The sequence below is a fragment of the Oncorhynchus clarkii genome, chromosome 18, assembly GCF_045791955.1.
Source record: "Oncorhynchus clarkii lewisi isolate Uvic-CL-2024 chromosome 18, UVic_Ocla_1.0, whole genome shotgun sequence".
Lineage (NCBI taxonomy): Eukaryota > Metazoa > Chordata > Actinopteri > Salmoniformes > Salmonidae > Oncorhynchus > Oncorhynchus clarkii.
In genome coordinates, this window is record NC_092164.1 from 4602656 (window position 1) to 4629473 (window position 26818).

Consider the following 26818-nt stretch of genomic DNA (forward strand, 5'->3'; position numbering starts at 1 on the left):
TTACATGGCCACAGGAGGCATAATGCTGTTCCTCTCCATCGGTGGCGTCCAGCTCCTCTCAGTGAAGAGGTAGTGTAGGAGGGTGTCGTCCCTGAAGCCAAACTGGTGTGTGAGGTGTTGCAGTATCCCTCCTTGCTGGAGCTGAGCCCCATAGAGCTGGGCTTCCCCCCTGTCCCGGGCCAGACCCACCCTCACCAGCCAGTCCACCAGATCACTGCCCAGGAAAGTGGCCTGAGTCTGGGCCTGGGATGGAGGATAAGTCCCCTGACCAGGTCTCTCCCTGGAGCGCTCCCTCTCCTGAACCCTCTCTCCCTCACACCTGCATATCAAAGGAAGGATTCAGCTACTGTCCCATTGTTCAGGCTTTTCCCAGAAGCTACTGTCCCGTTGTTCAGGCTTTCCCCAGAAGCACTAGGGGGGGGAGATATGAAGGAAGAGGAGAAAGGAGAACAGAGAGAGAGAAAAGGAGTGCTAGTGAGGATGAGAGTTCCGTAAGAGAAACAGGAAGTCAAGAAGGTGAAAAGTAGCTACCAGGATTGTGTACCACTCCAAAACCAGAATGCATTACCAGCGAAGAAGACTGTGGTAGGTTCAGTCCGTTCACAGAGTGTACAATAATGCATTACCAACGAAGAAGACTGTGGTTGGTTCAGTCCGTTCACAGAGTGTACAATAATGCATTACCAACGAAGAAGACTGTGGTAGGTTCAGTCCGTTCACAGAGTGTACAATAATGCATTACCAACGAAGAAGACTGTGGTAGGTTCAGTCCGTTCACAGAGTGTACAATAATGCATTACCAACGAAGAAGACTGTGGTAGGTTCAGTCCGTTCACAGAGTGTACAATAATGCATTACCAACGAAGAAGACTGTGGTAGGTTCAGTCCGTTCACAGAGTGTACAATGCAATAATGCATTTTAAAAAACAGGATTAGGGGTAGAAACATGCAAGATATTATCTGGGGTAAATTCCTAGGCCATGCATAGAGATTATGTTAGTAGGGAACGAGTTCAACTCGTAGGTAACATGCTAGTTTATGGATTACTAGATCTGAACACGCAGTAGCATTTAACAGTCAACCGTTTCTGTTTCTATTGTATTTGATTTATTTTTTATAATTTTACTCCCTTTTTCTTCCCATATTTTGTGATATCCAAATTGGTAGTTACAGTCTTGTCCCATCGCTGCAACTCTCGTACGGACTCTGGAGAGGTGAAAGACAACCCTGCCAAGCCGCACTGCTTCTTGACACACTGCTCGCTTAACCCGGAAGCCAGCCGCACCAATGTGTCGGAGGAAACACCGTACAACTGGCGACCGTGTCAGCGTGCACTACGCCCGGCCCGCCACAGGAGTCACTAGAGCACGATGGGACAAGGACATCCCGGGCCGACCAAACCCTCCCCTAACCCGGACGACGCTGGGCCAATTGTGCGCCGCCACATGGGTCTCCCGGTCGCGGCCGGCTGCAACACAGCCTGGGATCGAACCAGGATCTGTAGTGACGCAGCTAGCACTGTGATAGAGTGTCTTACACCGCTGTGACACTGGAGAGACCCAAGTCAACTGTTTTAATATAGATTCTAGAGCTTTGATTCTGCACCAATCAGACATGTCCTGGGAGTGAAATCATGCTACAAATAAATGATAAATAAATGATAATTGATGTTTATGTTGTGGCCTACCTTCTGATGGGCACTATGTCCTGAACACACTGGTCTTTATGATAGCGGACAAACTGAGTGCAGGTCAGCCTGATCTCCTCTGGAACCACAGAGGGGGGCTCCTCCTCACTCTCCCTGCCCTGCCATAGGCTCACTAACCTGGGGGACAGGACACACACAGGCCCCTTAGAGGGCAGAACAACCACATCTTCTACAGCCACACTACCTGGCTCAGGCAAGTCTGACTTAGATCAGGCCCTGTGCTGACTTTGGGACAATACAACATACAAGAGGAGGTGCTGATGTTGGGGCAATACAACATACAGGAGGAGGAGCTGATGTTGGGACAATACAACATACAGGAGGAGGTGCTGATGTTGGGACAATACAACATACAGGAGGAGGTACTGATGTTGGGACAATACAACATACAGGAGGAGGTGCTGATGTTGGGGCAATACAACATACAGGAGGAGGTGCTGATGTTGGGACAATACAACATACAGGAGGAGGTGCTGATGTTGGGACAATACAACATACAGGAGGAGGTACTGATGTTGGGACAATACAACATACAGGAGGAGGTGCTGATGTTGGGGCAATACAACATACAGGAGGAGGTGCTGATGTTGGGACAATACAACATACAGGAGGAGGTGCTGATGTTGGGACAATACAACATACAGGAGGTGCTGATGTTGGGACAATACAACATACAGGAGGTACTGATGTTGGGACAATACAACATACAGGAGGAGGTGCTGATGTTGGGGCAATACAACATACAGGAGGAGGTGCTGATGTTGGGACAATACAACATACAGGAGGAGGTGCTGATGTTGGGACAATACAACATACAGGAGGAGGTGCTGATGTTGGGACAATACAACATACAGGAGGAGGTGCTGATGTTGGGACAATACAACATACAGGAGGAGGTGCTGATGTTGGGACAATACAACATACAGGAGGAGGTGCTGATGTTGGGACAATACAACATACAGGAGGAGGTGCTGATGTTGGGACAATACAACATACAGGAGGTGCTGATGTTGGGGCAATACAACATACAAGAGGAGGTGCTGATGTTGGGACAATACAACATACAGGAGGAGGTGCTGATGTTGGGACAATACAACATACAGGAGGAGGTGCTGATGTTGGGACAATACAACATACAGGAGGAGGTGCTGATGTTGGGACAATACAACATACAGGAGGAGGTACTGATGTTGGGACAATACAACATACAGGAGGAGGTGCTGATGTTGGGGCAATACAACATACAGGAGGAGGTGCTGATGTTGGGACAATACAACATACAGGAGGAGGTGCTGATGTTGGGACAATACAACATACAGGAGGTGCTGATGTTGGGACAATACAACATACAGGAGGTACTGATGTTGGGACAATACAACATACAGGAGGAGGTGCTGATGTTGGGGCAATACAACATACAGGAGGAGGTGCTGATGTTGGGACAATACAACATACAGGAGGAGGTGCTGATGTTGGGACAATACAACATACAGGAGGAGGTGCTGATGTTGGGACAATACAACATACAGGAGGAGGTGCTGATTTTGGGACAATACAACATACAGGAGGAGGTGCTGATGTTGGGACAATACAACATACAGGAGGAGGTGCTGATGTTGGGACAATACAACATACAGGAGGAGGTGCTGATGTTGGGACAATACAACATACAGGAGGAGGTGCTGATGTTGGGACAATACAACATACAGGAGGTGCTGATGTTGGGGCAATACAACATACAAGAGGAGGTGCTGATGTTGGGACAATACAACATACAGGAGGAGGTGCTGATGTTGGGACAATACAACATACAGGAGGAGGTGCTGATGTTGGGACAATACAACATACAGGAGGAGGTGCTGATGTTGGGACAATACAACATACAGGAGGAGGTGCTGATGTTGGGACAATACAACATACAGGAGGAGGTGCTGATGTTGGGACAATACAACATACAGGAGGAGGTGCTGATGTTGGGGCAATACAACATACAGGAGGAGGTGCTGATGTTGGGGCAATACAACATACAGGAGGAGGTGCTGATGTTGGGACAATACAACATACAGGAGGAGGTGCTGATGTTGGGACAATACAACATACCGGAGGAGGTGCTGATGTTGGGACAATACAACATACAGGAGGAGGTGCTGATGTTGGGGCAATACAACATACAGGAGGTACTGATGTTGGGACAATACAACATACAGGAGATGCTGATGTTGGGGCAATACAACATACAGGAGGAGGTGCTGATGTTGGGGCAATACAACATACAGGAGGAGGTACTGATGTTGGGGCAATACAACATACAGGAGGAGGTGCTGATGTTGGGGCAATACAACATACAGGAGGAGGTGCTGATGTTGGGGCAATACAACATACAGGAGGTACTGATGTTGGGACAATACAACATACAGGAGATGCTGATGTTGGGGCAATACAACATACAGGAGGAGGTGCTGATGTTGGGGCAATACAACATACAGGAGGTACTGATGTTGGAACAATACAACATACAGGAGATGCTGATGTTGGGGCAATACAACATACAGGAGGAGGTGCTGATGTTGGGGCAATACAACATACAGGAGGAGGTGCTGATGTTGGGACAATACAACATACAGGAGGAGGTGCTGATGTTGGGACAATACAACATACAGGAGGAGCTGCTGATGTTGGGACAATACAACATACAGGAGGTGCTGATGTTGGGACAATACAACATACAGGAGGTGCTGATGTTGGGACAATACAACATACAGGAGGAGGTGCTGATGTTGGGGCAATACAACATACAGGAGGTGCTGATGTTGGGACAATACAACATACAGGAGGAGGTGCTGATGTTGGGACAATACAACATACAGGAGGAGGTGCTGATGTTGGGACAATACAACATACAGGAGGAGGTGCTGATGTTGGGACAATACAACATACAGGAGGAGCTGATGTTGGGGCAATACAACATACAGGAGGATGTGCTGATGTTGGGACAATACAACATACAGGAGGTACTGATGTTGGGACAATACAACATACAGGAGGAGGTGCTGATGTTGGGACAATACAACATACAGGAGGAGGTGCTGATGTTGGGGCAATACAACATACAGGAGGAGGTGCTGATGTTGGGACAATACAACATACAGGAGGAGGTGCTGATGTTGGGACAATACAACATACAGGAGGAGGTACTGATGTTGGGACAATACAACATACACGAGGAGGTACTGATGTTGGGACAATACAACATACAGGAGGAGGTACTGATGTTGGGACAACACAACGATGCTCTCTGAAGTAAGTACCTAGTTCCTAGCTCACCTCTTCTTGAATGGCAGAATGATCAGATGCCTGTCCAGGCCAAAGATACCAAACGAAATGAAGCCCTGAGAAACATGAGAGGTAAAGTAAGCAACAGTAAAATCCCTTTCTATACTCATGATGTAATAGACAGGAGAGCGTACCTGTCCATAGTTGGCCACAGCACAGAAGAACTGCAGCTCCAGGTACAGTCTACCAGGGTCCTGGTTGAACAACCACCATAGACAACTGGACAGGTTCTGAAAGACATGCGAGAGGGGGAATGAAAAGCGCACACTTCAGAGTTAACAAGTGCCGATTCAGGGAAGAGGTTCGAGATTGGAGTGAACTAGTGCACACTTCAGGGACAAGGGTAGGTAGAGAAAGGGGACATGGCCAAGCAATAAAAGAATAGAACAGTAGAACAGAATTGAACAGAACAGAATTGAACAGATCAGAATTGAACAGAGTAGAGTAGAACAGAATAGAGTAGAACAGAATAGAGTAGAACAGAATAGAGTAGAACAGAATAGAGTAGAACAGAGTAGAGTAGAACAGAGCAGAACAGAATAGAGTAGAACAGAACTGTAGATAACACTCACAGCCAGCAGGGAAACTATGAGGAGTAGACACAACAGGACGTGTCTGACCAGCTGTCTGTCATCCTGGACTGGTGGACTACACTGCTGCTGCTGGGTTTCACACAGCGCCCCACACTGGCCTGGAGGGTACAGTACAACAAGTCAACAGGGTTGTATTCATTAGTGCACACCGTAGCAAAACGTTTTGCAACAGCATCACAGTCAACACAAGCCACAGTGGACACAACAGGTCAGCACGGCCCGAGGTATCAGCCCATGAACCTAGAACACACTCCAACCAGAGCTGTAGTCATTCAGGTTGTGTTCCTGTACCTGTTAGAGACGTGGGAGTGTCGTTCCTGGTGGCGCCGTTGATCATGCCGGGCACGGGCTGTGTACAGCTACAACAGTCTGGGTGGAACACAACAACAACACACAGACACAGTTCTGAGTTACATCAAGCTACTCATGGTTTTTAACAATATGTTTAGGTTGGCAATTTAAGGTTTTACATACGAAGTTCAACACAAAATCCCCAGTAAACCAATGCACCCAAGTTTACAGAACTAGAAAAAACAATAATGTGTCTAGTGAGCTACCACTGTTGTTGCTGGTCTCTGGTGCTGAGGGCTCCAGTGGGGGGGTCTGGTCCTCCTGGCGTCCAGGGGGCCTCATGTCCTCTATAGTACCTGTGTTGGAGGCTCTCTCCAGGGCTTGGCAGTTCTGGTCCTCCTGGTGTCCAGGGGGCCTCAGGTCCTCTATAGTACCCGTGTTAGAGGCTCTCTCCAGGACTTGGTAGTTCTGGTTCTCCTTGGTGCCCTGGCTGAGACCCATCAGAGAGAAACCACCTACCAAGATGCTGCAGGAGACTACTACTGCAGTACTGATGATCTGAGAGAGGGGAAAGAGAGAGAGAGGTACCTTTAGGACTGGCTCCAGATCTATGTGATGTGTAAAACCTTTAGGACTGGCTCCAGATCTATGTGATGTGTAAAACCTTTAGGACTGGCTCCAGATCTATGTGATGTGTAAAACCTTTAGGACTGGCTCCAGATCTATGTGATCTGTAAAGTGTAGTTAACTCAGGGAGAACTATATAGTGGATCTGTATTCCAGTAAACTAAAATCACAGGTGGCCCCTTTCCTGAGCCCTGCCATAGAGGAAGACAGAGTCTATAGTATCAGGCATCCTCTCACCTGATCCCTGCCATAGAAGAAGGCAGAGTCTATAGTATCAGGCATCCTCTCACCTGAGCCCTGCCATAGAGGAAGACAGAGTCTATAGTATCAGGAATCCTCTTTCCTGAGCCCTGCCATAGAGGAAGGCAGAGTCTATAGTATCAGGCATCCTCTCACCTGATCCCTGCCATAGAAGAAGGCAGAGTCTATAGTATCAGGCATCCTCTCACCTGAGCCCTGCCATAGAAGAAGGCAGAGTCTATAGTATCAGGCATCCTCTCTCCTGCCAGGAGCAGACCTCCAAGGATGAGGAACGGTATGCTGTGGAAGAGAACAACACTGTAAGGTTAAGTTTGAGGAACACAAACATACAATACACTGTTTCACACACACACACACAGGACGTACCCCCAGCCAAAGACCATGAAGACCCAAGGTGGAATCCTCAGCAAATTGTCCTTCTTGGTCAGAACCAAACAGAGAGGAATGAGACCTATAGTAAGACCCAGACAGAACCAACTCAGGGTTATTCCACAGATACAGTACAACATATCCAGTCCAGACTCACACGCGGTACATATCAGTCCAGACACTCACGCGGTACACACCAGTCCAGACACTCACGCGGTACACACCAGTCCAGACACTCACGCGGTACACACCAGTCCAGACACTCACGGTACACACAAGTCCAGACACACACACGCGGTACATACCGGTCCAGACACACACACACACACGCGCGCGCGGTACAAACCGGTCCAGACACACACACGCGGTACATACCGGTCCAGACACACGGTACATACCGGTCCAGACACGCGGTACATACCGGTCCAGACACGCGGTACATACCGGTCCAGACACGCGGTACATACCGGTCCAGACACGCGGTACATACCGGTCCAGACACGCGGTACATACCGGTCCAGACACGCGGTACATACCGGTCCAGACACGCGGTACATACCAGTCCAGACACGCGGTACATACCAGTCCAGACACGCGGTACATACCAGTCCAGACACGCGGTACATACCAGTCCAGACACGCGGTACATACCAGTCCAGACACGCGGTACATACCAGTCCAGACACGCGGTACATACCAGTCCAGACACGCGGTACATACCAGTCCAGACACGCGGTACATACCAGTCCAGACACACGGTACATACCAGTCCAGACACACACATACATACCAGTCCAGACACCAGTCCAGACACACGGTACATACCAGTCCAGACATATGTGCTGTAGAGTGACCCATAGAGCAGTGTGAATGTCAACACCTGTCCCAAGATGTCCTCCTGCTTCACTACGAAGTTCCACAGGATCATCCCGACACACACTAGGAACTACAGGGACAAGGAGAGACACATTACTATATATCACTTGTGTACAGTTGAAGTCGGAAGTTTACATACATTTAAAAACTCTGTTTCACAATTCCTGACATTTAATCCTAGTAAAAATTCCCTGTCTAGGGTCAGTTAGGATCACCACTATTTTAAGAATGTGAAATGTCAGAATAATAGTAGAGAGAATGATTTATTTCAGTTTTAATTTATTTCACATCCCCAGTGGGTCAGAAGTTTACATACACTCAATTAGTATTTGGTAGCATTGCCTTTAAATTGTTTAACTTGGGTCAAACGTTTCAGGTAGGATTGAGGTCAGGGCTTTGTGATGGCCACTCCAATACCTTGACTTTGTTGTCCTTAAGCCATTTTGCCACAACTTTGGAAGTACGCTTGGGGTCAGTGTCCATTTGGAAGACCCATTTGCGACCAAGTTTTAACTTCCTGACTGATGTCTTGAGATATTGCTTCAATATATCCACATAATTTGCTTTCCTCATGATGCCATCTATTTAGTGAAGTGCACCAGTCCCTCCAGCAGCAAAGCGCCCCACAACATGATGATGCCACCCCCGTGATTCACAGTTGGGATGGTGTTCTTCAGCTTGCAAGCCTCCCCTTTTTCCTCCAAACATAACAATGGTCATTATGGCCAAACAGTTCTATTTTTGTTTCATCAGACCAGAGGACATTTCTCCAAAAAGTACGATCTGTGCCCCCGTGTGCAGTTGCAAACTGTAGTCTGGCTTTTTTATGGCCGTTTTGGAGCAGTGGCTTCATCCTTGCTGAGCAGCCTTTCAGGTTATGTCGATATAGGACTCGTTTTACTGTGGATATAGATACCTTTGTACTTGTTTCCTGAACGTGGTACTTTCAGGTGTTTGGAAATTGCTCCCAAGGATGAACCAGACTTGTGGAGGTCTACAATTGTTTTTCTGAGGTCTTGGCTGATTTTTGGGGGATTTTCCCATGATGTCAGGCAAAGAGACACTGAGTTGGAAGGTAGGCCTTGAAATACATCTACAGGTAAACCTCCAATTGACTCAAATAATGTAAATTAGCCTATCAGAAGCTTCTAAAGCCATGACAATTTTCTGGAATTTTCCAAGCTGTTTAAAGGCACAGTCAACTTAGTGTATGTAAACTTCTGACCCACTGGAATTGTGATACAGTGATATATAAGTTAAATAATCTGTCTGTAAACAATTGTTGGAAAAATTACTTGTGTCATGCACAAAGTAGATGTCCTAACCGACTTGCCAAAACTATAGTTTGTTAACAAGAAATTTGTGGTTGAAAAACGACTTTTAATGACTCCAACCTAAGTGTATGTAAACTTCCGACTTCAACTGTATAGAATATAGAAAACATTATGTACAGTGCCTTCATAAAGTATTCAGACCCCTTAACCTTTTCCACATTTTGTTAAGTTAGACTTATTCTAAAATGCATTAAATAAATTTTTTACTAATATCGACACACAACAGGTTTTTAGAAATGTTTGAAAATGTATTACAAATAAACTGAAATATCTTATTTACATAGGTATTCAGACCTTTTGCTATGAGACTGGAAATTGAGCTCAGGTGCATCTTGTTAACATTGATCATCCTAGAGATGTTTCTACAACTTAATTGGAGTCCACCTGTGGTAAATTCAATTGATTGGACATGATTTGGAAAGGCACACACCTGTCTATATAAGGTCCCAAAGTTGACAGGGCATGTCAGAGCAAAAACCAAGCCATGAGGTTGAAGGAATTGTCAATAGAGCTCTGAGACAGGATTGTGTGGAGGCACAGATCTGGGGAAGGGTACCAGAAAATGTCTGCAGCATTGAAGGTCCCCAAGAACACAGTGGCCTCATCATTCTTAAATGGAAGAAGTTTGGAACCACCAAGACTCTTCCTAGAGCTGGCTGCAATCGGGGGAGAAGGGCTCCAGAGTTCCTCTGTGGAGGTGGGAGAACCTTCCAGAAGGACAACCATCTCTGCAACACTCCACCAATGAGGCCTTTATGGTAGAGTGGCCAGACGGAAGCCACTTCTCAGTAAAAGGCACATGACAGCTCGCTTGGAGTTTGCCAAAAGGCACCTAAAGATTCTCAGACCGTGAGAAACAAGAATCTCTGGTCTGATGAAACCAGATTGAACACTTGAATGTCAAGCATCACATCTGGAGGAAACCTGGCACCATCCCTACGGTGAAGCATGGTGGTGGTAGCATCACATCTGGAGGAAACCTGGCACCATCCCTACGGTGAAGCATGGTGGTGGTAGCATCACATCTGGAGGAAACCTGGCACCATCCCTACGGTGAAGCATGGTGGTGGTAGCATCACATCTGGAGGAAACCTGGCCCCATCCCTACGGTGAAGCATGGTGGTGGTAGCATCACATCTGGAGGAAACCTGGCACCATCCCTACGGTGAAGCATGGTGGTGGTAGCATCACATCTGGAGGAAACCTGGCACCATCCCTATGGTGAAGCATGGTGGTGGTAGCATCACATCTGGAGGAAACCTGGCACCATCCCTACGGTGAAGCATGGTGGTGGTAGCATCACATCTGGAGGAAACCTGGCACCATCCCTATGGTGAAGCATGGTGGTGGTAGCATCACATCTGGAGGAAACCTGGCCCCATCCCTACGGTGAAGCGTGGTGGTGGTAGCATCATGTCTGGAGGAAACATGGCACCATCTCTACGGTGAAGAGTGGTGGTGGCAGCATCATCATCTGGAGGAAACCTGGCACCATCCCTACGGTGAAGCATGGTGGTGGCAGCGTCATGCTGCGGGGATGTTTTTCAGTGGCAGCGGCTGAGAGACTAGTCAGGATCGAAGGAAAGATGAACGGCGCAAAGCACAGAGAGATTCATGATGGAAACCTGCTCCAGAGCGCTCAGGAACTCAGACTGAGGGCGAAGGTTCACCTTCCAACAGGACAACGTCCCGAAGCCACTGCATTGTCTTGTCTGTGTGCTTAGGGTCAAGCCATCTGAGATGTCTCTGAGATGTCCTTGAGTAGCCCAGCCAGAGCCCGGACTTGAACCCGATCTAACATCTCTGGAGAATCCTGAAAATAGCTGTGGTGCGATGCTCCCCATCCAACCTGACAGAGCTTGAGAGGATCTGCAGGGAAGAATGGGAGAAACTCCCCAAATACAGGTGTGCCAAGCTTGTAGCGTCATCCCCAGACGACTCAAGGCTGTAATCGCTGCCAATGGTACTTCAACAAAGAACAAAGAACTGAATAAAGAGTCTGAATACTTATGGAAATGTGATATTTGCGTTTGAGTTTTTTTTCTAAAAACGTCTTCTTTTTTTAAAGTGTTTTTGCTTTGTCATTATGGGGTATTGTGATGTCATTATGGGGTATTGTGATGTCATTATGGGGTATTGTGATGTCATTATGGGGTATTGTGTGTAGATTGATGAGGCAAAAACATTTTTCATCCATTTTAGAATAAGGTTGTAACATAACAAAATGTGGAACAAGTCAAGGGGTCTGAATACTTTCAGAATGTCCTGTATATGAAGGATATATGTAATAACCCTTTCAGAATGTACTGTATATGAAGGATATATGTAATAACCCTTTCAGAATGTCCTGTATATGAAGGATATATATAATAACCCTTTCAGAATGTCCTGTATATGAAGGACACGTAATAACCCTTTCAGAATGTACTGTATATGAAGGACATGTAATAACCCTTTCAGAATGTACTGTATATGAAGGACATGTAATAACCCTTTCAGAATGTACTGTATATGAAGGATATATATAATAACCCTTTCAGAATGTACTGTATATGAAATAACCCTTTCAGAATGTACTGTATATGAAATAACCCTTTCAGAATGTACTGTATATGAAGGATATATATAATAACCCTTTCAGAATGTACTGTATATGAAGGACATATATAATACCCCTTTCAGAATGTACTGTATATGAAGGATATATATAATAACCCTTTCAGAATGTACTGTATATGAAGGATATATATAATAACCCTTTCAGAATGTACTGTATATGAAGGATATATATAATAACCCTTTCAGAATGTACTGTATATGAAGGACATATATAATAACCCTTTCAGAATGTACTGTATATGAAGGACATGTAATAACCCTTTCAGAATGTACTGTATATGAAGGATATATATAATAACCCTTTCAGAATGTACTGTATATGAAGGATATATATAATAACCCTTTCAGAATGTACTGTATATGAAGGATATATATAATAACCCTTTCAGAATGTACTGTATATGAAGGACATGTAATAACCCTTTCAGAATGTACTGTATATGAAGGATATATATAATAACCCTTTCAGAATGTACTGTATATGAAGGACATATATAATAACCCCTTCAGAATGTACTGTATATGAAGGATATATATGTAATAACCTGTGCCAGGAAGAGGTTCATAGAAAACATGTGTGGGAGCCTCTTGAACTTCTTACTGAGGAGAATGACAGCGATGGTCCACACCTACAAACACAAACACGATGTGTTTCAGTGTATCCAGTGTTTAAATACAGCTCAAACCCACTCAGCTTGTCAAAAGTCTTTGCAGAGTAGATTAGAATTTTAAAAAGCCATTGGTATGAATCCTCTATCATTAAAGCTGCATTCTACACCATGTATACAGCAAGCCCTGATCAACACCATGGATACAGTAAGCCCTGATCAACACCATGTATACAGCAAGCCCTGATCAACACCATGGATACAGTAAGCCCTGATCAACACCATGGATACAGCAAGCCCTGATCAACACCATGGATACAGTAAGCCCTGATCAACACCATGGATACAGTAAGCCCTGATCAACACCATGGATACAGCAAGCCCTGATCAACACCATGGATACAGCAAGCCCTGATCAACACCATGGATACAGTAAGCCCTGATCAACACCATGGATACAGTAAGCCCTGATAAACACCATGGATACAGTAAGCCCTGATCAACACCATGGATACAGTAAGCCCTGATCAACACCATGGATACAGTAAGCCCTGATAAACACCATGGACACAGTAAGCCCTGATAAACACCATGGATACAGTAAGCCCTGATCAACACCATGGATACAGCAAGCCCTGATAAACACCATGGATACAGTAAGCCCTGATCAACACCATGGATACAGTAAGCCCTGATCAACACCATGGATACAGTGAGCCCTGATAAACACCATGGATACAGGAAGCCCTGATCAACACCATGGATACAGTAAGCCCTGATCAACACCATGGATACAGTAAGCCCTGATCAACACCATGGATACAGTAAGCCCTGATCAACACCATGGATACAGTAAGCCCTGATCAACACCATGGATACAGCAAGCCCTGATCAACACCATGGATACAGCAAGCCCTGATAAACACCATGGATACAGTAAGCCCTGATCAACACCATGGATACAGTAAGCCCTGATCAACACCATGGATACAGTAAGCCCTGATAAACACCATGGATACAGTAAGCCCTGATCAACACCATGGATACAGTAAGCCCTGATCAACACCATGGATGCAGTAAGCCCTGATAAACACCATGGATACAGTAAGCCCTGATCAACACCATGGATACAGTAAGCCCTGATCAACACCATGGATACAGCAAGCCCTGATCAACACCATGGATACAGTAAGCCCTGATAAACACCATGGATACAGTAAGCCCTGATCAACACCATGGATACAGTAAGCCCTGATCAACACCATGGATACAGCAAGCCCTGATAAACACCATGGATACAGTAAGCCCTGATCAACACCATGGATACAGTAAGCCCTGATCAACACCATGGATACAGCAAGCCCTGATAAACACCATGGATACAGTAAGCCCTGATCAACACCATGGATACAGTAAGCCCTGATCAACACCATGGATACAGTAAGCCCTGATCAACACCATGGATACAGCAAGCCCTGGTCAACACCATGGATACAGCAAGCCCTGATAAACACCATGGATACAGTAAGCCCTGATCAACACCATGGATACAGCAAGCCCTGATAAACACCATGGATACAGTAAGCCCTGATCAACACCATGGATACAGCAAGCCCTGATCAACACCATGGATACAGTAAGCCCTGATCAACACCATGGATACAGTAAGCCCTGATCAACACCATGGATACAGCAAGCCCTGATCAACACCATGGATACAGCAAGCCCTGATAAACACCATGGATACAGTAAGCCCTGATCAACACCATGGATACAGTAAGCCCTGATCAACACCATGGATACAGCAAGCCCTGATCAACACCATGGATACAGCAAGCCCTGATAAACACCATGGATACAGTAAGCCCTGATCAACACCATGGATACAGCAAGCCCTGATAAACACCATGGATACAGTAAGCCCTGATCAACACCATGGATACAGCAAGCCCTGATAAACACCATGGATACAGTAAGCCCTGATAAACACCATGGATACAGCAAGCCCTGATAAACACCATGGATACAGCAAGCCCTGATCAACACCATGGATACAGCAAGCCCTGATCAACACCATGGATACAGCAAGCCCTGATCAACACCATGGATACAGTAAGCCCTGATCAACACCATGGATACAGTAAGCCCTGATCAACACCATGGATACAGTAAGCCCTGATCAACACCATGGATACAGCAAGCCCTGATGAACACCATGGATACAGCAAGCCCTGATAAACACCATGGATAAAGCAAGCCCTGATCAACACCATGGATACAGCAAGCCCTGATCAACACCATGGATACAGTAAACCCTGATCAACACCATGGATACAGTAATCCTTGATAAACACCATGGATACAGTAATCCTTGATAAACACCATGGATACAGCAAGCCCTGATCAACACCATGGAGTCAGCAAGCCCTGATCAACACCATGGAGTCAGCAAGCCCTGATCAACACCATGGATACAGCAAGCCCTGATCAACACCATGGATACAGTAAGCCCTGATCAACACCATGGATACAGCAAGCCCTGATAAACACCATGGATACAGTAAGCCCTGATCAACACCATGGATACAGTAAGCCCTGATCAACACCATGGATACAGCAAGCCCTGATCAACACCATGGATACAGTAAACCCTGATCAACACCATGGATACAGTAATCCTTGATAAACACCATGGATACAGTAATCCTTGATAAACACCATGGATACAGTAATCCCTGATAAACACCATGGATACAGCAAGCCCTGATAAACACCATGAATACAGCAAGCCCTGATCAACACCATGGAGTCAGCAAGCCCTGATCAACACCATGGATACAGCAAGCCCTGATCAACACCATGGATACAGCAAGCCCTGATCAACACCATGGATACAGTAATCCTTGATAAACACCATGGTACAGTAATCTTTGATAAACACCATGGATACAGTAATCCTTGATAAACACCATGGATACAGTAATCCTTGATAAACACCATGGATACAGTAATCCCTGATAAACACCATGGATACAGCAAGCCCTGATCAACACCATGGAGTCAGCAAGCCCTGATAAACACCATGGATACAGTAATCCTTGATAAACACCATGGATACAGTAATCCTTGATAAACACCATGGATACAGTAATCCTTGATAAACACCATGGATACAGCAAGCCCTGATAAACACCATGGATACAGTAATCCTTGATAAACACCATGGATACAGTAATCCTTGATAAACACCATGGATACAGTAATCCTTGATAAACACCATGGATACAGCAAGCCCTGATCAACACCATGGAGTCAGCAAGCCCTGATCAACACCATGGATACAGTAAGCCCTGATCAACACCATGGATACAGTAAGCCCTGATCAACACCATGGAGTCAGCAAGCCCTGATAAACACCATGGAGTCAGCAAGCCCTGATAAACACCATGGAGTCAGCAAGCCCTGATAAACACCATGGATACAGTAAGCCTTGATAAACACCATGGAGTCAGCAAGCCCTGATAAACACCATGGAGTCAGCAAGCCCTGATCAACACCATGGAGTCAGTAAGCCCTGATCAACCCCGTGCTTCAATCAGCTAAAGTCAGACAGGACCACACATGGAGGACAACCAAGCCTATTGAAAACAGTGTCAAAGCCTGCCTTCTTCATTGGCCTTTCATGTAGAGTGAGAGAGAAACAGCGAGAGAAACAGAGAGAGACAGCGAGAGAGAAACAGAGACAGACAGACAGAGAGACAGCGAGAGAGAAACAGAGACAGAGAGACAGCGAGAGAGAAACAGAGACAGACAGCGAGAGAGAAACAGAGAGAGACAGCGAGAGAGAAACAGAGAGAGACAGCGAGAGAGAAACAGAGAGAGACAGCGAGAGAGAAACAGAGACAGAGAGACAGCGAGAGAGAAACAGAGACAGAGAGACAGCGAGAGAGAAACAGAGACAGCGAGAGAGAAACAGAGAGAGACAGCGAGAGAGAAACAGAGAGAGACAGCGAGAGAGAAACAGAGAGAGACAGCGAGAGAGAAACAGAGACAGAGAGACAGCGAGAGAGAAACAGAGACAGAGAGACAGCGAGAGAGAAACAGAGAGAGACAGCGAGAGAGAAACAGAGAGAGAGAAACAGAGAGAGACAGCGAGAGAGAAACAGAGAGAGACAGCGAGAGAGAAACAGAGAGAGACAGCGAGAGAGAAACAGAGAGAGACAGCGAGAGAGAAACAGAGAGAGACAGAGAGAGAGAAACAGAGAGACAGCGAGGGAGAAACAGAGAGAAACAGAGACAGAGAGAGAGAAACAGAGAGAGACAGAGAGAGAGAAACAGAGAGACAGCGAGGGAGAAACAGAGAGAAACAGAGACAGAGAAACAGAGAGAGACAGATAAGAAGAGAAATAGAGAGAGACAGCGAGAGAGAAACAGAGAGAGACAGCGAGAGAGAAACAGAGAGAGACAGCGAGAGAGAAACAGAGAGAGACAGAGAGAGAGAAACAGAGAGAGACAGAGAGAGACAGCGAGAGAGAAACAGAGAGAGACAGAGAGAGAGAAACAGAGAGACAGCGAGGGAGAAACAGAGAGAAACAGAGACAGAGAGAGAGAAACAGAGAGAGACATAAGAAGAGAAATAGAGAGAGAGAAACAGAGAGAGAGAAACAGAGAGAGACAGATAAGAAGAGAAATAGAGAGAACCCTCACCAGTGCGACCAGGCTGACGATGCTGATGTTGAAGCTGACATTCTGCAGCTCAGTGACCAGTGGCCTGGGGTTCATCAGGGGGATGGTCAGGAGCCAGGCTGACACGTACATGATGGGGGCAGACAGGAACGTGCTGATCACCATCCCTGACGTCACCTACAGGAGGACAGAGAGGTAGAGAGAGACATGTGGAAATACAAGCCTTGGCTGTCTAGAAAGGTGGCTATTAGCGAATAAATTAAATATGAATTGATATTCCAGCCCCATGTTGTACTGTGATGTGTGTGTGTGTGTGTGTGTGTGTATGTGTGTGTGTGTATGTGTGTGTGTGTGTGTTACCAACTCACCACTTCCAGCCCCCTGTTGTACTGTGATGTGTGTGTGTGTGTGTGTGTGTATGTGTGTGTGTGTGTGTGTGTGTGTGTGGGGTACCAACTCACCATGTCCAGCTCCATGTTGTACTGTGATGTGTGTGTGTGTGTGTGTGTGTGTGTATGTGTACCAACTCACCACTTCCAGCTCCATGTTGTACTGTGATGTGTGTGTGTGTGTGTGTGTGGTACCAACTCACCACGTCCAGCTCCATGTTGTACTGTGATGTGATGTAATGTGAGTGTGTGTGTGTGTGTGTGTGTGTGTGTGTGTGTGTGGTACCAACTCACCACGTCCAGCTCCATGTTGTACTGTGATGTGTGTGTGTGTGTGTGTGGGGTACCAACTCACCACGTCCAGCTCCATGTTGTACTGTGATGTGATGTAATGTGAGTGTGTGTGTGTGTGTGTATGTGTGTGTGTGTGTGTATGTGTGTGTGTGTGTGTATATGTGTGTGTGTGTGGTACCAACTCACCACGTCCAGCTCCATGTTGTACTGTGATGCGTAGATGGCTACGCTGGGAGCAGGGGGGAACACCCCGTACAGAAAGGCATAGTTGGACAGGCTGGAGTGGTTCAGACTGCTGCTGTTGGAACCTGTAGAGTCCAGCAGGTCCACCATGTCCTTACAGATGAGAGGCATCACCAGCCTACATAGGAGAGACACAAACCACTGTGTTAGGACACTAGGACAGTACCACTAGGACAGTACCACTAGGACAGGACGGTACCACTAGGACAGTACCACTAGGACAGTACCACTAGGACAGTACCACTAGGACAGGACCACTAGGACAGTACAGTACCACTAGGACAGTACCACTAGGACAGTACCACTAGGACAGTACAGTACCACTAGGACAGTACCACTAGGACAGTACCACTAGGGCAGTACCACTAGGGCAGTACCACTAGGACAGGGCAGTACCACTAGGACAGTACCACTAGGACAGGACAGTACCACTAGGACAGGACAGTACCACTAGGGCAGTACCGTACCACTAGGACAGGACAGTACCACTAGGGCAGTACCACTAGGACAGGACAGTACCACTAGGGCAGTACCACTAGGACAGGACAGTACCACTAGGACAGGACAGTACCACTAGGACAGGACCGCTTGGACAGGACAGTACCACTAGGTCAGGACAGTACCACTAGGACAGTACAGTACCACTAGGACAGGACAACTAGGACAGTACAGTACCACTAGGACAGTACCACTAGGACAGGACCACTAGGACAGGACAGTACCACTAGGTCAGGACAGTACCACTAGGACAGTACAGTACCACTAGGACAGTACAGAACCACTAGGACAGGACCACTAGGACAGTACAGTACCACTAGGACAGTACCACTAGGACAGGACCACTAGGACAGTACAGTACCACTAGGACAGTACAGGACCACTAGGACAGGACCACTAGGACAGGACCACTAGGACAGTACAGTACCACTAGGATAGTACCACTAGGACAGTACAGTACCACTAGGATAGTACCACTAGGACAGTACAGTACCACTAGGATAGTACCTCTAGGACAGTACAGTACCACTAGGATAGTACCACTAGGACAGTACAGTACCACTAGGACAGTACCACTAGGACAGGACCACTAGGACAGTACAGTACCACTAGGATAGTACCACTAGGACAGTACAGTACCACTAGGATAGTACCACTAGGACAGTACAGTACCACTAGGACATTACCACTAGGACAGTACAGTACCACTAGGACATTACCACTAGGACAGGACAGTACCACTAGGACAGTACCACTAGGATAGTACCACTAGGACAGGACAGTACCACTAGGACAGGACAGTACCACTAGGGCAGTACCGTACCACTAGGACAGGACAGTACCACTAGGGCAGTACCACTAGGACAGGACAGTACCACTAGGGCAGTACCACTAGGACAGGACAGTACCACTAGGACAGGACAGTACCACTAGGACAGGACCGCTTGGACAGGACAGTACCACTAGGTCAGGACAGTACCACTAGGACAGTACAGTACCACTAGGACAGGACAACTAGGACAGTACAGTACCACTAGGACAGTACCACTAGGACAGGACCACTAGGACAGGACAGTACCACTAGGTCAGGACAGTACCACTAGGACAGTACAGTACCACTAGGACAGTACAGAACCACTAGGACAGGACCACTAGGACAGTACAGTACCACTAGGACAGTACCACTAGGACAGTACAGTACCACTAGGACAGTACAGGACCACTAGGACAGGACCACTAGGACAGGACCACTAGGACAGGACCACTAGGACAGTACAGTACCACTAGGATAGTACCACTAGGACAGTACAGTACCACTAGGATAGTACCACTAGGACAGTACAGTACCACTAGGATAGTACCTCTAGGACAGTACAGTACCACTAGGATAGTACCACTAGGACAGTACAGTACCACTAGGACAGTACCACTAGGACAGGACCACTAGGACAGTACAGTACCACTAGGATAGTACCACTAGGACAGTACAGTACCACTAGGATAGTACCACTAGGACAGTACAGTACCACTAGGACATTACCACTAGGACAGTACAGTACCACTAGGACATTACCACTAGGACAGGACAGTACCACTAGGACAGTACCACTAGGATAGTACCACTAGGACAGTACAGTACCACTAGGATAGTACCACTAGGACAGTACAGTACCACTAGGATAGTACCACTAGGACAGTACAGTACCACTAGGACAGGACCACTAGGACAGGACCACTAGGACAGTACCACTAGGACAGGACCACTAGGACAGTACAGTACCACTAGGATAGTACCACTAGGACAGTACAGTACCACTAGGATAGTACCACTAGGACAGTACAGTACCACTAGGACATTACCACTAGGACAGTACAGTACCACTAGGACATTACCACTAGGACAGGACAGTACCACTAGGACAGGACCACTAGGACAGTACAGTACCACTAGGACAGGACCACTAGGACAGTACCACTAGGACAGTACCACTAGGACAGTACCACTAGGACAGGACAGGACCCTATTTACGACTGCAGTAATGCAGTTGTCAGCACCCTATCCAGCCATTCCCACAGGGTAGGTTGATAACGACTTGAAGGAATGTCAGTTCTTGACATTTCTGTAACTCACAGTTTGGCAGTGATGAGCAGGATAAGGGCTACTCCAGTAGACCTGGTGAGTTTGCCCACCTGTCCCACCATAGATAGTCCCAGGTAGAAGAGAGCTGCTCCTCCGAAGGAGTTGGCCAGGCCATCCACAAACTCCTCCATCACAGCAGGGATCCTCTGGCCCAGGGCAAAATGGGACACGATCCCGACCACCACCATGAACACTATCGGGTTCTTCAGTACCTATAAAATAGATTTGAATAAAAGTGGGACACAATGTCCACCAGCCACCACCGTATGGACGAACACTTTACTGTCCACAAAAATGGACACCATGTTAACCCAACCCCCTAAGATGCATCCTGACACCATGTTTTAACCCAACCCCCTAAGACGCATCCTGACACCATGTTTTAACCCAACCCCCTAAGACACACCCTGACACCATGTTTTAACCCAACCCCCTAAGACACATCCTGACACCATGTTTTAACCCAACCCCCTAAGACACATCCTGACACCATGTTTTAACCCAACCCCCTAAGACGCATCCTGACACCATGTTTTAACCCAACCCCCTAAGACACACCCTGACACCATGTTTTAACCCAACCCCCTAAGACACACCCTGACACCATGTTTTAACCCAACCCCCTAAGACACACCCTGACACCATGTTTTAACCCAACCCCCTAAGACACACCCTGACACCATGTTTTAACCCAACCCCCTAAGACACACCCTGACACCATGTTTTAACCCAACCCCCTAAGACACACCCTGACACCATGTTTTAACCCAACCCCCTAAGACACACCCTGACACCATGTTTTAACCCAACCCCCTAAGACACATCCTGACACCATGTTTTACCCAACCTCCTAAGACACATCCTGACACCATGTTTTAACCCAACCCCCTAAGACACACCCTGACACCATGTTTTAACCCAACCCCCTAAGACACACCCTGACACCATGTTTTAACCCAACCCCCTAAGACACACCCTGACACCATGTTTTAACCCAACCCCCTAAGACACACCCTGACACCATGTTTTAACCCAACCTTCTAAGACACATCCTGACACCATGTTTTAACCCAACCCCCTAAGACGCACCCTGACACCATGTTTTAACCCAACCCCCTAAGACACATCCTGACACCATGTTTTAACCCAACCCCCTAAGACGCACCCTGACACCATGTTTTAACCCAACCTCCTAAGACACACCCTGACACCATGTTTTAACCCAACCCCCTAAGATGCATCCTGACACCATGTTTTAACCCAACCCCCTAAGATGCATCCTGACACCATGTTTTAACCCAACCCCCTAAGACACACCCTGACACCATGTTTTAACCTAACCCCCTAAGACACATCCTGACACCATGTTTTAACCCAACCCCCTAAGACACATCCTGACACCATGTTTTAACCGAACCCCCTAAGACACACCCTGACACCATGTTTTAACCCAACCCCCTAAGACACATCCTGACACCATGTTTTCTAGCCTGTATTATTCACTGTGATATTAAGATGTTTTTCCATTCTTATCACAGCTAGCAGATTCACAGATCCTTTCACTCTAATTTCTTTGTTACAAAATCCTACGTATTTACTACTTTTATTAAATATGTTCCTAGTCCAATAAAGAATAAAGCACCATTTAATGTAATTTGCAAAAAAAACAACAAAAAACGATTGATCACAGAAGAAAGCAAGATGAAATGACCTGCAGCAGCACCACTCTGACGATCTGCAACTTGCCCTGCTGTCTCTCTGGGTGGTCCTTCCACTTCTGGACCTCACAGAAGGCAAATCCTATGGGATTGAGGAACATCAGGGAGACAGGAGCCACCAGGTAGATGTACTGCAGGTATTCTGGATGTGTGTTCCTGTACAGGGCGTCCACTGCAGGGACGGGGGCAGATGTTATTGTATGGTTTCCAAACCACTCCTCAGGGACTGCCAGATGTTCCAACAAATACAGTGCATTCAGAAAGTATTCAGACCCCTTCACTTTTTCCACATTTTGTTACGTTACAGCTTTATTCTACAATTGATGAAATTAAATGTTTTCCTCATCAATCTACACACAATACCCCATAATGACATCACAATACCCCATGACATCACAATACCCCATAATGACATCACAATACCCCATAATGACAAAGCGAAAAGAGGTTTTGAGAAGTGTTTGCAAATGTATTAAAAATAAACAGAAATAACTTATTTACATAAGTATTCAGACCCTTTGCTATTAGACTATAAATTGAGCTCAGGTGCATCCTGTTTCCATTGATCATCTTTGAGCTGTTTCTACAACTTGGAAAGGCACACACCTGACTATATGAAGGTCCCAGTTGACACTGCATGTCAGAGCAAAAACCAAGCGTCACGTCTGGAAGAAACCTGGCACCATCCCTACGGTGAAGCATGGTGGTGGCAGCATCATGTCTGGAAGAATCCTGGCACCATCCCTACGGTGAAGCATGGTGGTGGCAGCATCATGTCTGGAAGAAACCTGGCACCATCCCTACGGTGAAGCGTGGTGGTGGCAGCATCATGTCTGGAAGAAACCTGGCACCATCCCTACGGTGAAGCATGGTGGTGGCAGCATCATGTCTGGAGGAAACCTGGCACCATCCCTACGGTGAAGCGTGGTGGTGTCAGCATCATGTAGTGGGGATGTTTTTCAGCAGCAGGGACTGGGAGATTAGTCAGGATCGAGGTAAAGATGAACGGAGCAAAGCACAGAGAGATCCTTAATGAAAACCTGCTCCAGAGCACTCATGACCTCAGACTGGGGCGAAGGTTCCCCTTCCAACAGGACAATGACCCTAAGCACACAGCCAAGACAACGCAGGTGTGGCTTAGGGAAAAGTCTCTGAATGTCCGTGAGTGGCCCAGCCAGAGCCTGGACTTGAACCCGATCGAACATGTCTGGAGAGACCTGAAAATAGCTGAGCTGCGATGCTCCCCATCCAACCTGACAGAGCTTGAGAGGATCTGCAGAGAAGAATGGGAGAATCGCCCCAAGCTTGTAGCGTCATACCCAAGAAGACTCGAGGCTGTAATCTCTGCCAAAGGTGCTTCAACAAAGAACTGAGTAAAGAGTCTGAATACTTATGGAAATGTGATATATATATTTTTTAAATAAATGTGCAAAAATGTCTAAACCTGTTTTTGCTTTGTCATTATGGGGTATTGTGTAAAAACTATGTAATCCATTTTAGAATGAGGCCGTAAAGTAACAACGTGGGAAAAGTGAAGAGGTCTGAATACTTTCAGAATGCACTGTGTGTGGAACGGCTGGGACTGTTGTGAGAAAGAGGTTGAACTTTCCAAAGGAAAAATCAACACGCCCTATTGTACTACGATCACATTCCAAAAGACAACTATCCTCACCAATGGGATACCCCAGGGCGAAGTCGTTGCTCTGCGTAGCGAAGATGGAGTAGAGTCCTGCCTTGCTGTACCTGCTCTCCGGACTGGCCACGGCTAGCGTCAGAACACACACCAGGACGAACACCGACACCTTGGCTATCAGGATACTCCACAGGAACGACCAGATCACGTTATTAAAGTCCAACAGAACCATGTTCTTGAAGAGCAGCGCCGGGAGGGCGAATTTAGACACAAAGTTCCCTAATCCTTTAGTTTGACAGGAGGTGATTATGTCTGTCCTACCGGCGATGTATCCACACAGGATGATCCCAAAACACTCCAGGAGAGCCGGGAAGAGCTTGTCGATAGACATGGCTTGGGTGGAGGAGAGGGGATTGTGGGATATGTTCTTGCCATGGATGGCTACGTAAGTATCCATGGTTGTTTTGTGGTTGTATGAGCACTAAATTACTTCACCGATGGGAATATGTTCGATATCGGAGTACAGAACAGTCACGCTGGGCACCAGTTCAGGCTAATACATCCGCAATGCCCTTGTTGAAACAATAATAATCGGTGAGTTGTAGTAGGAGAAGTCATACACTTTTTTGGGTTGTCAGAAAAACATATGTAATACCAAGGACCAATAGAGTTTCCTGACCAAGTGACAAGTCTAGGAAAAACTCCTGGCCCTACCAAGGAGAGGGTGAATCTGTTGTTGTCAAAAAGAACCAAAGCAAAGCTATTTACGAGGAGTGCAGTGCTGATGACATGCATACCACAGATAATGCACTATAGCCTACTCCCAACTGTGCATTGAAACTGCTTTCAAAACTAGTCATGGGGGATTTCAGCATGGGAGGATTCACAGAGTTAACCTTTTATACGTGTAACTCGTGATGTCTTAAACGATGCCAATTATTGGATTTGGCGCTAGGTACTGTAGCGAGCTAAAGTTAGCATGCTATTCGTTGATAGTAACAGTTACATCTAACGTTAGTTAGCTCGCGTGCTAAAAACATATTACGAAAATACAACAAGATAAAAGGCGTCATACCTTGCACATCTGGTGACGAGATATTGCATATTTATTAACACGCGATTGTCATTTTTTTTATATATAGAAATGTAGCTATATAAACGTTAGTCTAACTCTTCCTATCTACTGCTGTTGACAGCTAGCTAACGGTAGTACAAACGCCTTGTTATTATCATTTGGCGTAAAGCTATGCGGGATCCTTGGCACGTCACGACATTGACGTTGCCCCAATTGAAGTTGACATGTAAAATGGTAAGGGTTAAGGTTAGAGTAAAGGTTATGTCCCAAGGATCTCGGATAGCACTAACAATTCTCATTTGTGGCCTTTCGTGCCATTGTTCATCAACGCCCTAAATTATGAGTGACAAACCAGGCATCCAATTGTCGCCAAAGTGTGTTGTTTCGAGGAGCTATACTCGGCTTTGATTGGGTGGGAAAGCGACCGCACTCTGACGTTGGTAAGGGTCTCTCAAGAGGTCTGTATAATGTGAGTTAAGACCTGTCAATAAATCAATACATTTAGGTCAATAAATCAACGAATTAGCTAAGACTAGACACCTTTAAAATAGATACAAACCTAGAATACTCCACTCGCTGCATATCCCCCTAAAAAAAATGGATTCGATTCTAAAATAGTGTAGTTTGAGAGTGTTAGTGAAGCAACTAACTTCCTTTTATATTGTACGAGAACACAAGAAGTCTCAACTCCAACTTTATTTGCTTTATTTAGAAAATCCATTTGGAAATAGTTTGCTTTGTTCTACATTGAAAAGCATCAGGAAGAAAATACACTCAAAAAGGCAGAAACAAAAGCAGTTGAATGCATCAAAAAGAATAATCATATATAAGTTCCCTTGAAGCCAAAGTGCATAAAGCACTCTGCAGTACCATTGTAAATTTCATAGGGAACTAATCTCCCGTGGGCAGTTTCTGCGTGTAACTGACCCAACTACGCTGTATTTGACTTCTGGGTTAACAGAGATAACTAGGGAACTAATCTCCCGTGAGCAGTTTCTGCGTGTAGCTGACCCAACTACGCTGTGTTTGACTTCTGGGTTAACAGAGATAACTAGGGAACTAATCTCCCGTGGGCAGTTTCTGCGTGTAGCTGACCCAACTACGCTGTGTTTGACTTCTGGGTTAACAGAGATAACTAGGGAACTAATCTCCCGTGGGCAGTTTCTGCGTGTAGCTGACCCAACTACGCTGTGTTTGACTTCTGGGTTAACAGAGATAACTAGGGAACTAATCTCCCGTGGGCAGTTTCTGCGTGTAGCTGACCCAACTACCCTATATTTGACTTCTGGGTTAACAGAGATAACTAGGGAACTAATCTCCCGTGTGCAGTTTCTGCGTGTAGCTGACCCAACTACGCTATGTTTGACTTCTGGGTTAACAGAGATAACTAGGGAACAAGAGACAGAATACATTCTGAAAGAAGACTGAAAGAAAAATGTCCCCATGAGGACCGTCATTCATTATGTCTGTCACCTGAGGAGGAACTAACACACAACTTTAATGGTCCTCTTTTTGAAACGTTC

At 46.3% G+C, this 26818-nt stretch overlaps 1 protein-coding gene across 1 annotated transcript; it reads right to left on the minus strand.

Annotated features, from left to right (window-relative positions):
- LOC139372905 (lysosomal cholesterol signaling protein-like) lies at positions 1–25191 on the minus strand. Its single transcript, XM_071112760.1, has 16 exons — positions 24260–25191; positions 22581–22759; positions 20861–21081; positions 18175–18349; positions 17327–17482; positions 12557–12640; positions 8008–8128; positions 7180–7264; positions 7002–7092; positions 6192–6483; positions 5926–6003; positions 5614–5732; positions 5176–5271; positions 5033–5097; positions 1688–1825; positions 1–319 (listed from the first exon to the last, which is right to left on the minus strand). The coding sequence occupies exons 1-16, from the start codon at positions 24675–24677 to the stop codon at positions 1–3; spliced, it is 2637 nt and encodes an 878-aa protein (XP_070968861.1). The 5' UTR covers positions 24678–25191.
- Positions 25192–26818: the final 1627 nt, after the last annotated feature.